We start from the raw sequence: 15350 nt of genomic DNA, 5'->3' as shown, positions 1-15350 counted from the left end.
GGGGGCAAACACTTTTTCACACAGGGCCATGTAGCTTTGGATTTTTTTCTTCCTCATTAATAAAACCCTTCATTTAAAAACTGCATTTTGTGTTTACTTGTGTTATCTTTGACTAATGTTTAAATTTGTTTGATGATCTGAAACATTTAAGTGTGGAAAACATGCAAAAAAGTAAGAAATCAGGAAGGGGGCAAACACTTTTTCACACCACTGTATAGTGTGTGTGTGGTCATGGCGTACGTCTGATATTCAGCAGGGATTATAATGTGAGACAGGACCTCTGCTGTGGTCCTCAGTGCTTCGGTCTTGTTCAGATCCCAGTGATCCCAGTAAGTCATCAAACTAGTGGTGAGTTTATTCTGGGTAATGTTTGCTCTGTGGCTGTTTATTAAGCTTTTATTGGTTTGAGGATTACCATCAGCGCTGTGGGGCTTTCTCTCTCCTCCCTCTGGTTTTCTCTTCGCTGCCTCACTTGGTTTTTATTGATCTCTTCTTTCATTAAAATCTTTATTTTCTCAGCGAACAGTTTTAGCTGCATTTAGTGGACTGTTTACAGAAAGAAGCAGAGTGGGTTTTATCTGAGGATTCATCATCGAGCTCATATCTGCACGATTGTTTCTTTAAATATAAGAATATTTGCAAAATTCTGGTGAAATTCAATAAAATATGACAGAATGGTACGTGAGGGAGTCTGCTGGTTATGTAATATATAATAAGGTACTGTTGATGACTCATCTTGTTTTGACAGATGCAGATCATTTTATATCAAACAGAGAAGGGCTCTAAATGTCTCTTTTGACGTTTGTATTAATAAGTCAAATTTATTTGTCTTAATAAGTAAAAATATAACGTCTTAACTCAGCCTGCCCGACTGAGAGTTTTCCCAGTGGACCGACAGTCCTCGTCAGGGTCCATCAGTGGACCAGCAGTCCTCGTCAGGGTCCATCAGTGGACCAACAGTCCTNAGATGAGTCTACATATCACCTTGGGTTCGTCCTTCACCTTCTCAAAATGATCCCACACTTTGGATTTCCTGCTCGACATGTTATTAACTAGCCTGTGGAATAACCGCAGGTACCAGCCCTGGAGATTAACCTGACTCCTGTCTGACTGCTGAGCGTGGACACTTCCTGTGTCTGTCCTTTCAAAGTAAAGTCCCACATGGTCCAGTCATAGAGGTTTGGATTTATTCTGTTTTTTTGTGCGACTAAGTGACCAATGAAATATTGCTGACTAATAAGCTTTCCGGCAGTCGGCCTAACACGTCAAATGCGTGTTAAGATGACAGAAAATGACCTGTTAACAAGTCCATTTCTGACGTCTTAAGTTTTTTAATGCATTAAAGGTTATATGCCATTGGTTGGCGTCAGCATACCCAACCCTTTTTGATGTAGCGAGTGTGTTGGACTCTACTTTGCCTACGTTGTGGTTATGTGACCTCGCGTCAGTCGGTACATTTTGGCTAAGTGGCTATCTGCGCAGCCTCAGTTTAGTATCCTCTGGAAGCTTTTTTAGCCACTGTGGCCGTAACGTACCACACGATTAGAGAAAAAACATGTTGAACACACCACCTGTTACACTTCAGACGGTACGATGTGATCATACCTGTGTTGTCAATGACAGCCGTCTCAAAGCATTTGTTGTTTCCTTTTTAACCAAGTGTGTACGTGATTAGCTTTCCGTTAGCATATTGTTAAATTTAACAGAGCCTGAGCTAGCTTGCATCTACTCCTAAAAGATGATTTGTGATTTCTTACGACTCATAAACAGACAGTGACACATGAAGCAAACATTTAACATAATTCTGTATTCATTTTAGCTCCATTTAAAGTAAATAAACGTGATGTTTACCAGCTAACGCTCCGCTCCTTTGCCTTCATGACACAGTTTTCAAATTTTTATCACTGCTAACTTATTAAATCAGAGTTCTACCAAGTGAAACATGACGCCAAATATTACGTAAAATACATACATAACATAAAACAAATAACTTCAGGCATAAACGTTATGCAATATTAAAGAATTACAGAAAATCAGTAATACACTCAGAATAGATGACTAAACACGGTGACCCCTGCTCTCTAATTTAATTTAATTCTGCCATCTAGTGGACACTTATGTGAATACAGTGAATACCAAATACTATTTCATCAGTTTCCCCTCCGAAACTAGTGAAATGGTTGCACCCAATATTAAACGTTGAAATGTACGAATGAAATGACCGAAGTGTACATTTGACACGGCACTTTCTGTCATCTTACTGCACATTTGACACGTTAAGACGTTATATTTTTACCTGTTAAAATGAACAAACTTGACTTATTAATACAAATGTCAAAATACACGTTTAGAAAAAATACACGTCTCTGTTCCGCAGTTTTAAACCTGCTGCTGATCTAAAATGGCTGCATATATGAGAAAATACTGTATTTATTATATCTACTGCCACAGAAACTCTTTTGTTCTCAGCCACGTTTTTATTATTTCAACAAAATAAAAGATTTACTGGTTCACCGCCTCGAGGCATCACTCAGTGTGAGAGCACCTAAAATCTACATATTTCATCAACATTTCTGAGAATACCTCCGAACAGACTGCTCACGTAATAAAACTTTAAATTTAACCCCTACATGCGTTCGTGAACTGGAACTTTTTTCTCCATAAAGTTATAAAGAATAGAGTCATTATCCTACAATATCTGCAGATACTTGGGTTCTTTATCTGTCTATTTTTGGGGGGAATTTTTCTTTAACTCCTTAAAAATGGAGGGTGGTATTTGTGATAGTGGAATATATTTATTAATATATTTCTTAATAAAATTAACTTGACTGCAGGCGAGTTTGGGGGGAAAGACACAGGTCCTGCTGAGTTTACTACAGCTTTAACGACCACTTCTGATTGGTACAAAGTTTCTGATCACCTTCCAAAATAAATGATGAAATACATGACACGACAAAGAAAGGAGAAAAACTGGGCTGTTAATGTTGTGATGATTTTCTGTTGCACCCACAGCCAACATCACATGGCCCCCCACAACATCCCTCCTACTCTGTGTCACTGAGGCTTCGATGGTTTTAGCGCCTCGTTTGACAGAGTTTTAACACACTGCATCACTGCCTGCTTTTATGAATCCAAATTTAATGTATTCAGGGTCAGATTCCCTCACCACATGTTTCAAAGCTTTTACTGGCACATTGTTGTCTCGCACATCACTTTTCTGTTTCCAAAATTGATCCATTTTGTGCCACAGCATCTGAGGCAACGTTAACAGCGGCAACACGTCTGTCTCCACCTGATGATGTGTCCTGAGAGGACATCGTAACTGGTCTTTGAAATTATGCATTTGAATTTGATTTGAGTGAGAATCACTATACTACAATAGGGAGGGGCTTTACTAACACAGACAGCACTGAAATAACCAGAGGATTTATTGCATGTACGTAGAATGATATTTCAAATGAGGATATTATTCCAAAGTCATCAAATACCAACGCTGTTATGGAGGTATTTTTGTGTCTTTTTGTTGCAATCATTGATTTGAGAGCATATTTATTGAACTGCAATCAAAAATCAAGTTTGTAAAAACGTGTGATGATTTTGCTTATAAATCAGTCCTCTTTGCTTGCGAGTTAAAGTTTTGCTTGCAAGTTCAACTGCACTTAATGGACGGGGCCTACGCTGATGGATGAGAGAAGACGTGGCTCCATACAGAGCGGGCTCCACCCACGATTCCCTCTCTCCCACTGGAAACGCTCAACGGTCGGCATCACTGCTGCACCATGAGGCATCGACGGCACTGACCGTTACACCGTCGAATAGTTCTGCCCTGGCTAAACAAAAGCAATCTACATGCACCAGTTCAAATAAGGCTAAACAAAAGCAATCTACATGCACCAGTTCAAATAAAACATTCTTGCTATTATTAGGCCGAGTTCACACGGACCTGTGTACTTCTAAAAAACCGTGTATTATTCTATGCGATTTGGCTGTTTGGCCACACGCAACCGCACTTTTGGGCCCCCAAAACTGCGTTTCTTTGAAACCGGAGTCCAGGGTGAAGTTTTTGGAAGACTCCGGTGCCAGCGGTTGCGTGTAGATAGGATAACCTCAGTGTTTTATTACCTGTCTCCATTGTTTGACGTCAGAACGACGGTAAATAGCTCTTTTCTAAAAGTTTACTAACTACTAAAATCCCACATCCTGTGTTAAATACAATGTATCTCAACTATATTTACAATGAAGCTTGATTCTGCACTCTGCACTTAGCCCGTTACAATGAAGCTTGATTCTGCACTCTGCACTTAGCCCGTACGTGAATGTTTACCGTTGCTATGGCATAGGGTGACCATATTTTGATTTCCAAAAAAAGAGGACACTCGGCCGACCACGACATAGCCTACTTAAATGATACTCGCAGTTTACTCAAAGATGCCTTATCATTTTAATATATTTAAAATTTATATGTATGGATAGAAAATTCAGTTGTATTACAAAATAATATCTCTCAAAGACAGAAATTCAGATAGGCCCCAATATAGGACACATACACACACTAGAATGTGGCGATCTGAGCCCGATGGTACCCAACAGGTCGGGCCGGGTTTGGTCAGAAATGTAGCTATAAATTGTATTCGGGCTCGGGTCGGATTCGGTCAGCTTTCAGTGAAAATGTAGTGTAAAAAGTGGACATGTCCGGGCAAAAGAGGACGTTTGGTCAACCTACTATGGCAACAAGTGACAGCTGACGTTAGCGTCAGTTAGCTTAGCTCAATCGTCTGACAAACAATAACCCATAAAATTATAATTCAACATATTTAAACAAAATCAACAGCAGCTACCAACAGTTACAGTCCTTACAGCCTGAGCTAATGTGTTGTCACAGGTTAGATCGTCAAGATTAAAGTCATAACAGCTTAAATCCCTGAGGAACTACGCTAGCATTAGTGACGGTTGCATCCACTCGTATGCAGTTACCTTACGTTACAGTTCCCTCAAACAATATCACGAAGCAATATTAATACTTTTGCTCTCAATTTTTTTTTTGATTGCAAAACCCTCTCTGTTTGATTGAATAATAAAGAAACAAATGTAGCTCCATACGCTTTGTTTGTGATTTTGGTGCCAGACACACAAAGCACCTTTCACAGTGTATCGTTTATGCTGACAGGTGGCGTTCACAACGCCGTCGGACAGCGTCAGTTTGAAACTCTGCTGGTACCAACATAATATAAGGAGCTGGAAAGTCTGCACAAAGTGGTATAATAATTGAACATAATAAAACAGTCTGTAAAAACCTCCTGAACAATGAACACTTGAAGATTACTAACTAGAAGTTTCAGCTGGTTGCAGTCTGCAGTCTTCACCACTAGATGCCACTAAAGCCCCCAAAATCTTACACGCTGGTCCTTTAAGCCAAAACATGATCTTTTCCTAACCAAGTGGTTTTTGTGCCTGAACAGACCCACATGTGAATCAAAGCATGGTTAAAACATAAAGTTTCAACTCATCCACTAAATAATAATGTACAAATTAAACTGTGGTTTGCAGAAACCTGGAGAGCCGACATTCACTCACTGGGTTTTCCATGCATCATAGTTTCATCAGGTTGCTTTAGCAAAAACAATGAAGAAGATTTATGGCTTGTAAATTTTTTTTTTGTTAAATTACTCATTTGTTCTTGTGGTCACGACTCATTAATCTTCCTCATATGATAATTTTAAGCCTTTGGTATGATAATGAGTTTAACCTCTCTCGTCTGGCCGTGCTGCTCCTTTTCTTACTCACAGATGTATATTTGAACACAGATCCATCAGAGAGCTCAGACTGTCCTGAGGTCAGCTGTCAGACAGTTAAAATGGTAATGTATGCACTGTGACATTTCCTGCTGTCACTGTCGCAGGTCGCCTCCCTGCAGACCGTCGAGCGCTCCATCAGTCAGATCTTCAGATAACATGAACCCCCAGAACACACCCACCATCTGATATCAGAACCACTGGGGACACTGAACGATCCAAAGCTGAAGAAGCCAGCGCGGAAATTTGGGCCAGAATATTCACAGTAACAGTCAGTGAAGTCCTGCAGTGTCTGAATGTCGATGATGTGGAGGTCACAGAGACGTGAAGCTGTCGGAGTTCATACAACAGCAAATATGTGAATGAGGTTTGGTTTCTGATGTGATTTTTACAGATGTTATTTTGAGTGTGTGTGTGTGTGTGTGTGTGTGTGAACTGGTCAGACCTGGTTTCTGTCGGCCCACTTTATGTATTTTTAGCTGTTTGCTCGGTGCCGGAGAGAAGCAGACGAAGCTTCTTCTCTTCCTTCATCTTCTCCTTCTCTCCTTAGTCATGGTGCGTTTTTATTTTCCTCTCGTCCCACTTTCATCTTCACTTGTCTTTATTCTTTATTCTTCACTTCACCGTCAGCGGCTTCAGATCTGTTGTTTGTCTTCACATCAGCCTGGATGTGACGTGATGAAGCGACGGGAGGTCAAAGTTCACTCGGGCTGATGACACGTTTCTCTCCTGTTGGAGTCATGTGATTCGTCCTTCGTCTCATGTTGACAAACAGATCTGGATTAGGAAGATGCTTCTGAGTCTGTCAGCTCGTCTCAGATCTGATTTCAGGACTCATCAGTGACTCTGATTTTCAGACTTTATTGGATCAAATGTCCATCAGTCTGTGAAGTTTTAGAAGTTGACAGCCAATTACAGAGAGGAGACGTGCAGCACTGACATCCTGTGCTCTGTGTGTCTGTATAAATAAATCTCTGTACAGTTAAATATAAAGATTCAACTGCTGGCTGATTTATTTGTGCTGCTTTGAAGTGACTTCACCTTTTCTGCAGAGTTAAACTCATCATATTCAGATATTTGTTCACAGTCTCAGAAGTCTTTAGTTACTATAAAGACTTTGGATAAAAGAAGCCTAACAGCCTCCACAGTCTGATGTGTTGGCTAATTTATATTTATAAATCATTTGTATTTATATATCATTTTCATGCCTCTACATCGGTGACAGCTGTGGCCGGAGGCATTATGTGCTCGGGTTGTCCGTCTCATTCTCATAAACACGATATCTCAGGAACAACTTGAAGGAATTTCCTCATATTTGGCACAAACTGACACTTTGACTCAGCGATATCTGATTAGACTTTGCTGGTCAAAGGTCACTGTGACCTCACAAATATGTTTTTGGCCCACCCCAGCCACCAGAGGAAAATGTTGACATTGAACATTTCTACAAACCACGGACATCATGTTTGTGTTTCTAAAGTGACGTAGTATCTGAGCTGACTTTGTCACCAGGAGGTGGAGAGGATGGTGGACGGCGTGTCACCTTAGTGAGATGCCTGCCGAGCTGCAGACCAGTGTTCAAGACCAACAAATAATAAAACCAGTTTTATTTTTGTTCCAGCGTTTTTTTTAGTCCCAAAATATTGGTGTATTTTAGCAACACATTGCTGTTCTTCCACTGGTAATAGTGCTATGAAAAGCAATTGTTTTTTTTAAAGAGACATTGCTGCGTTTTCAGCCGGGATTGCACCCCCAAAATCGGATATTCTAAAAGGTCCAGTGTGAGATTTAGGGGGACATATATATATATGTATATATAATATAATAAGTATGTTTTCTTTAGTGTTTAATCACCTTAAATAAGAAACCTTTTTTTTATATATATATATATACCTTAGAATGAGCTGCTTATATCTACATAGGAAGTGAGTTCTTGTCTACGGAGATCACCATGTTGCACCGCCATGTTTCTACAGTAGCCCAGAATGGACAAACCAAACACTGGCTCTAGATAGAGACACTTGTATTTTTGCATAGACCACCGTAGTTAGGGGCCGTGCTGGGTCGAGTACGTTGGCAAAACCAGCCTGTTGTCATTCCAAAGTCGTCACATACCAGCGTCAGGACACCAGCGCCAAAAGCCACTTCTTGCAGTGTTAACAATGACGTGAAGAAATTTCTTCAAATTTGGCTAAGGCTGTGCAATTAATCGTCTGGTGATCGCGATTACGATTTTGAGGTCAAATGATTTCAAAATTAATGAAATCGAGGGTAAACGTTTTTGGTCACGGACGCCTGGAGATGTTATTTTGTCTTCTACGGAAGCTGCGCATGTGCAATACCTCCCCTTGGTGGTCAAAGGTCACTGTGACCTCAGAAACACGTCTTTCGCCCACCCCAGTCACCAGAAGAAAATGTTGGCATTACACATTTCTGCAAATCAGATACTTTATACATTACATATCATGTTTGTGTTTCTAAATTGCTGTTGACGTTGAGCTAACTTTGTCACCTGGAGGTGGAGGGGATGGTGGATGTCTCCTTGGTGAGACATCTCAGAAGCTGCAGACCAACGAACAACAAAACCAAAAGTTTTTTAGCGAGTCATTGCTGTGTTTCCAGCAGCTTTATAGTCACCAAATGTGGGTGTTTAGCAACCTGTTGCCGTTTTTCCGGCGGGGATAGTGCCACGAAAAAAGATTGTTTTGGCAGCTTTTCCAACAGGGACTGTTTGACTGCCTCAGACCAGGGGCCACATGCATAAATGATGTGCACGCACCCACACATAAACTGGTGTTTATAAAGGAAGAACATGCTCTAACAATGTGCACAGCTCACACATGTTTCAGACCAGGCGTACACACGGTGTTAGCTGAAATATTTGCAGGTGATATTAAATATAAATTAAGAGATGGATTTAACATTGTCACTGATAGTGTTATTTTTTTGCTGCAGTTTTCTGAAAATATCAAAGGCACATCTATAAAAGTAACTTTAAATGATTTATGAGGGATGAAATCATTATATGTATTGAGTCTACATTCCTCTCCCTGTTAGTGATCATGTGACTTTATTCTCTTTGTTTCCACATGAGCTCTATAAATAAATCACTGATCATCCCTCTGATGTTTGATAATCATAATAATCGAACTGCAACGATGGTTTTCAGAAATGTGATGAATAAGTGGTAACGACGCTACAGATATCCACGGCCGTGTGTAATGACGGCTGCTCCGGCACCGTTGGAGAACTTTGTTAATGCGTTGTTGAAACTGATCTTCTTCTTTGGGACTCAAGTGTCAATATGCAAACTCATGTTTAAGGGTGTTTCTGCATCTATTTGTGGCAAACTGTGGGTGTGGAAATGAGGCTCGTATTCCAAAAATCAGCTTTGAGAGGAAAAGAAATCCATCCAGCAGATTTGTTAGAGCTCAAAGACTCACATTTACAAGACTTTTGTTTACTTGAACAAAAGGAGAAGAACACGGGAGGACTTTAATCTGGATTTCTGTCACTCCCAAAATAAGTTGAAGACTAAAGAAATAACATTTGTGTCTTTGTTTGGACGTCATTGTTTTTTTCTGACTATGAAACAAGTCAAAGAATCAGACCTGAGAACAGCTCTGTCCTTTTGTCTCCAGCTGTCTCCACGTGAAGGCTGACCTTCAGAAGGTGTTTCAAAATCCTTTTAAAGCTGTCTCTCCTCCTCTTCCTCCTGTCCCCACGTCCTCTCACTTATAGTCTTGTCTCACGACCATACATTTCACTCAAACATACATTTTTGATCTAACATCGACATGAAAGTGAAACTCTGATGAAGGTCATAAATATTTCACATCAGAACATTTGTATTAAATATCTGTGAGAGCGTCCGTGAATTTTCTCGTCATTAAAGATCTAATTAATATCCGACTTTAGCTGCGAGTCTTCACACCTCACTGCAGAGCTTCACACAGCCCCCACAATCCTCCGCTCTCACTCACACATATAAACACATGAATGTGCATTTAGGACATTATTATATCTGCTGTTGAAGCTTCTTTAGAGAAGTTGTGAACAGAGACAAAAAGAGACTCAGTGAGAAGAGCAGGGCGGAAACAATAAAAGTCACACTGTGTTTCTGTAACTCATCTGTCTGTTACAGGCAGCTCACTGCAGGGCTGGAATGTAACTAAGCACATTTACTTGAGTTCTGCACTGAAGTACAAATCTGAGGTACTTGAATATTTTCTTTTCATGCCACTGCATTGGCACACATTCGAGCAGTAACTCAAACTCCATTCAAATGAACACAGGAGTCAGGATACAGCGTCCAAGCTCCTGATGCTTTACAGACGTCACCCTCATGTATATATGAATATGAGTGAAACTGGAGAACATAAACAAAAAAAATATGGGGCAGTCTCTAGCTCAACGAGTAGATATCAGCCCCATGTTAATTCCTTTGCAGCAGTCCAGGTTAGATTCCCACCTGTAGCTCTTTTCTGCGTGTCATCCCCAAAATTATAGCTGCTGCACAGCATTGGGTTGAGGCCGGCTGCTTTGAGGAGCAAGAAGAAGAAGAGGTCTGGCCTGATCTAGCTTAAAGAAACTGCAATATATTTCTAAAACAAACAACAGTAAAACGACCAGGCCATGGGAACTGCAAAGAATCGATAAGTTATATGTATGGAAATGTGTTAAAAAAAGGGAGAGAGAAGAAGACAGGGAGTTTAAGGAAGAAGAAGAGGAAGACAAATGTTCCATCAGTAGAACCGTCTGGACCAGTAATATTAAACCTGAAAATATGTCTCTGACCCACACAGCACAAGACATCAAGATACTATTCTGCATCACGAAGGACTTGAACTGACAACCTCTGACTCCAAAGGCTAACTGTGATCCAGTAGAGCTTCCTGTGCTGGGATACCAAACTGTGTGTAAAGCCTGATAGCTAAGCTACCAATAGAGAAGTGGTCAGAAAGGGAGGAGGAAGAATGAAAAGAAAAGAAGAAGCAGCCAAATCAATGAAGATCCATCAGCAGAACTTTCCAGGCCAAAAACATCATTATACCTTGAAATAAATCATGTGTTTCTACCCCACACAGCACCACGTCTGAGGAGGCACCAGCATGTTTAATCTGCACCACCCAGGACTTGAACTCCAACCCGGTCTCACTACAAAGTCGCCAATATCCGGCGCCTGGTCAGTGACTTTCAGCGTCAGACCCGACGAAATAAGCTGTCCTTTCCAACCTGATCTCAGCAGCCTGCGGTGTTATTGTTTCACAAAGTTTTGAACTTTAATCAGTCGCTGTAGCGCCACCATCAGGACTACTGGCCCCCAATTTCCACTGAGGAACTTTAGCATGGGACTGGATCTGTGTGCCAAGTTTGCTTTATCTTCATGCTCGGGGAAGTTAAGGTTCCTCGGAAGGAGAAGGAGAATATTGGCAAATCCGAGAGGGACTGTCAGCAAAGCCGCCCGGCTCCTAAATATCATCAGCAAAATGCATAATGACATCATATGCTGCAGTATGAACGCCACATAGCTGCTCTGTATCTGTAGTGTAATGCTTCACATGTACAGTGCAGGAGCTACTGAATACACTGATGCTAGAGCAGAAAAAAACAGAACCTGTTAACAAACTTAAAGTCTTTTCTGACGTCTCTAAAGTCTGACATCAAATGTTTATCGTCAAAAAGGACAATTAACATCAACATACATGTATCGACATATTGTGGATACCTCTAACAGGTTGTGTTATGATTCAGGGACAGTATTCATGGCGTGTGGTTGAACTAATAATTTGCTAATGTACAGAAATGAAGCTTTATGAAATAAACTTTAAAAAAATACTTTTCAGATCCTGTTCTATGTTCTGTGATAAACTAATACTTACAGACGCTGCTTTCAGAGGCAAAAACAAACAGAGGATTGCAGCAGATGGTTATTGAGACCATTCAGCAGAAATGTAGCTGCACACTGAAACTAAAATGGCCGACTTCCTGTTCTGGGTCAGAGTGCATGTCAAACTAAAAAAACAAACCCTGACCCTGGAGGCTGAACAATCCGACAGCTTTACTTATTTTACAAATTCAGATTTTTACGCACAAAACACATGAAAAACGTCGACATACGTTTTTGCAAACTACGAATAAGTTACATTTGCATGTTATCATGTTGCGTTACGTTGAAACTTTAAGTGTTAGCAGAGCTGTGATTTATGTGTGGTTAGATTTAGGCACAAAAACCTCTATAGGGTTAAAGAAAAGAACATGTTTAGCTTTTAAGATGCAGCTTTGGGAGCACGATCCCTGTCGGAAACACAGCAATGTCTCTGTGAAAAACTGTCATGTAACAGTTGGTGAAGGACCCAGATGCAGAGCAGCAGGCAGGTTGAAGGTTTAACCAAAAGGAGAGCTTTAATGCTGATAAAAACATCCAGACAGGCAGGTAATTAAAGGCCTAAGAGAAAAGAAGAACCAAAACTAAACTGAAAAACCAACCAGGATAACACGAGGAACACAGGGATGAACTCAGGGAAGAATTCCAAAACGAAACACACAAGACCAGCGGCAGGAAACAGAGTAGGAAATGACACGATGAACACAGATGAAGAAACACACAGGTATATACACAGAAGACTAATCACAAGAACGACACACAGCTGGAGGAGGACAATGAGGATTGGCTGACAACAAGGGTGTGGAGGGGACACTAGGGTGGAGCAACAACAGGTGTGAAGGGAAGACTCTGGGAACAGGGAAGGACTAACGAGACAGGTGTGACAGAAAACAGGCGGGAAAACACATAAAGACAGGAAGTAAAACCAGACATGACACAAGAGGAGAGAATCTACAAAATGAAACAGGAAACAGATTAAACATGAATGACACCCACATTTGGTGCTTAATAAGCTGCTGGAAACACAGCGATGAGTCACTAAGTCACAGCCTGTTGTGTTGTTTGTTGGTCTGAGATGCCTCGCCAAGGTGACATGCCGTCCACCATCTCCTCTGCCTGCTGATGACAAAGTCAGCTCATAAGAAATGTTGATATGATACGTATGAAACATACAAACGTATCTGTGGCTGAAGAAACACACAATGCCACTATTTTCTTCTGGTGACTGGGCTGATCTTTTAAGTTTTTTTTCTGGTACTAAACAGGAAGTACATGAGTGTGTCATGTTGAGAAAATGCCAGATTTCAGTCCTGCTCAGCAGCGTACAGAGGATGTTGGTGTGTGGTATTGATGACAGTCTGCAGGTCTGTCAGCAGCTTCAGTTTCTTCAGTCAAACAGTTTGTTTTTATGTGTTAAACGAGCTGTTTCCTCCTGAGTCCTGTCGCTGTCGCTCTGTTGCTGTTATTGTTGGTAAAGTGAAGCAGAGACAGCAGGAAGCTGCTCGTCGCCGTCGCCTCTCCCTTCAGACTCGTTAAAAAGTGAAGTTCACACTGAGGTGGACTCTGAGAGCCTGTGAGCTGCAGGTTTCTCTGCACAGCACACAATGAGCTGCTGAGTCTGAGCTGCTCTGCTGATGATCAGGTGAAACATTAAGGATCCTCCGGAGGAAATAATGATACACCTGCTGAAGGCCGGGAGTCAAACAGAGGCACAGAGAGAGGAGATAAACACACAGGACGGAGACTGCAGGGATCACTCAACATGTTTGTACCTCATCAGCTCTCAGTTTAAAGTCTGAACCTGAAGATACAGAAACATCTGCTGCTGCGTCTCTGTGGTTTTCAAATCATGTCAAAACCCTGATTTATACTTCATTTATGTCTGGACACTTGCCTCTGTCATTTTTTATTTCTCATTCCTTAAATTTTGGCAAAGTTCAACATTTAGCTCACAAATTAAAAATGTGTGATTAAACGAAAACACACTCCCCAACCATCTTCCTCCAAAGCCTTTGATACATGACTGTAGAGACATGTTTCCCTTTGTGTGTTTCGCACTGGCTAGCTCATCACCACTCCACACTGCGTATCTGGACGGCGTCATTGTGAAATTAAGCCCAGCGTCCACTGTCTGTTTCCACTGTCTTATTTCTGCAGAAAGACTTGGTCATTAACATCTGAACACATTTCCCTGATCAGTATTCACAGACATGGCAGGAACTTAAGGTGTAATATATTCCTTTATGTAAACTTGGTCTCAACACTTTTATGAAACTTTAAATGAAGCTTGAGTCACTCTGCAGGGAGAGGTTCAGGACTTGGGTTTAAATTTAGATTTTCAAAAACACCGTCAATGTACAAAGTTCACCTGGAATGATTCAGAAAAACCTTCATGCATTAATAATGATGTGTTCAAAACTCCTGTTGTCGGGTCAGTTATGGATCTCAGTATATGATATATATATATAAACTAAAAGGCTCACAGGCAGCAGATAAAACCCGCCGCAGGATTCCTGCTTTCAGCTGCCAGACTTCTTCTTGTGCTGCCTCTCTGAGCTGACACACTCCAACAGACGTCTTCACACAAACACAGAAAGTCTAACAACTGAGTGAATATCGAGGAAGACGTCCAGCAGGGTCAGCGGGAGGATTAGCAGGACGTCAGGTCTCCATGTTGGACGTCTTTTCAGCCGATTCAGACAAACTTTAGCGATCCAATTAAAAGCACTTTAATGAAACGTTGTGGAGGAGCTCCAGCCTGAACGCCATCTGTCTGTTAACAGCAGTGACGGAGGAAGTATACAGTCCTGTTACTGCAGTAAAAGTACGAATACCACACTTTGAAAATACAACACTACAGTAAAAATCCTGCGTTCAAAACCTCAGTAAAGCTTTGTATGTTGCAGTAAACTGTTGGATTTTCTCCAGCGTCCTCCCACAGCCCAAAGACATGCAGGCTGGATTAATTGGTGGCTCTAAATTGCCTGTAGGAGACGTGCAATATTTCACAACTGTGCAATGATTTATCAGTTACTCTGCTTTATACTTATTTATTGTGTCTGCTTGTCTGTTACTTTCTGTATGTTTCCACTGGAGATACTTAATCTTGTTGTGCTGCTGTGTGACGACAGTAAAGGCATCGATTCATTGACTGAATGTGAGTGAATGGTTGTCTGTCAGTGTAAACTCAAATCTGAATCCTTCATCGTGTTGTGTCGTCCTGTGTCTCCTACAGGTGGACCGGACAGAGGTGATTCGCAGCTGTGTGAACCCCACCTACTCCAAGGTCTTCACATTGGACTTTTATTTTGAAGAGGTGCAGCGTCTGCGTCTCGAGCTCTACGACATCAACAGCAGCCACAACGGCCTGAAGGAGGCCGACTTCCTGGGCTCAGTGGAGTGCACGCTGGGACAGGTGAGTCACCTGGACGCAGGTTCCTTTTTGCTGAGGATGGCAAAGGCATGACCGGCTCCTGTCTGCCTTACTCTGCCTCTGATTGGCTCAACCTCACATCCTTACCCTAATCCTAACCAATCTCACTGCTCATGCCTAAATCTAACCAAGCCAACCAACCAAGGCAACAAGTGCGAGCCAATCAGAGGCAGAGTCTTGACTTTGCAATCTGAGGAAACTATATACGGCCACCTAGACACACCTTTACTAACCTCGG

At 41.4% G+C, this 15350-nt stretch overlaps 1 protein-coding gene across 1 annotated transcript in view; it reads left to right on the top strand.

The window, feature by feature from the left end:
- The window catches only part of cpne4a (copine IVa), a 97286-nt gene that overhangs the window by 15748 nt on the left and 66188 nt on the right, over positions 1–15350 (top strand). Inside the window, exon 3 of the mRNA XM_050046344.1 lies at positions 14915–15094. Coding sequence (XP_049902301.1) covers positions 14915–15094 — 180 coding nt within the window. The remainder of the gene's footprint in view (positions 1–14914; positions 15095–15350) is intronic.

The sequence above is a fragment of the Epinephelus moara genome, chromosome 6, assembly GCF_006386435.1.
Source record: "Epinephelus moara isolate mb chromosome 6, YSFRI_EMoa_1.0, whole genome shotgun sequence".
NCBI classification, from domain to species: Eukaryota; Metazoa; Chordata; class Actinopteri; order Perciformes; family Serranidae; genus Epinephelus; species Epinephelus moara.
Note: the sequence above shows the minus strand (reverse complement) of the source record. Positions and strands in the feature narration are given on the sequence as shown.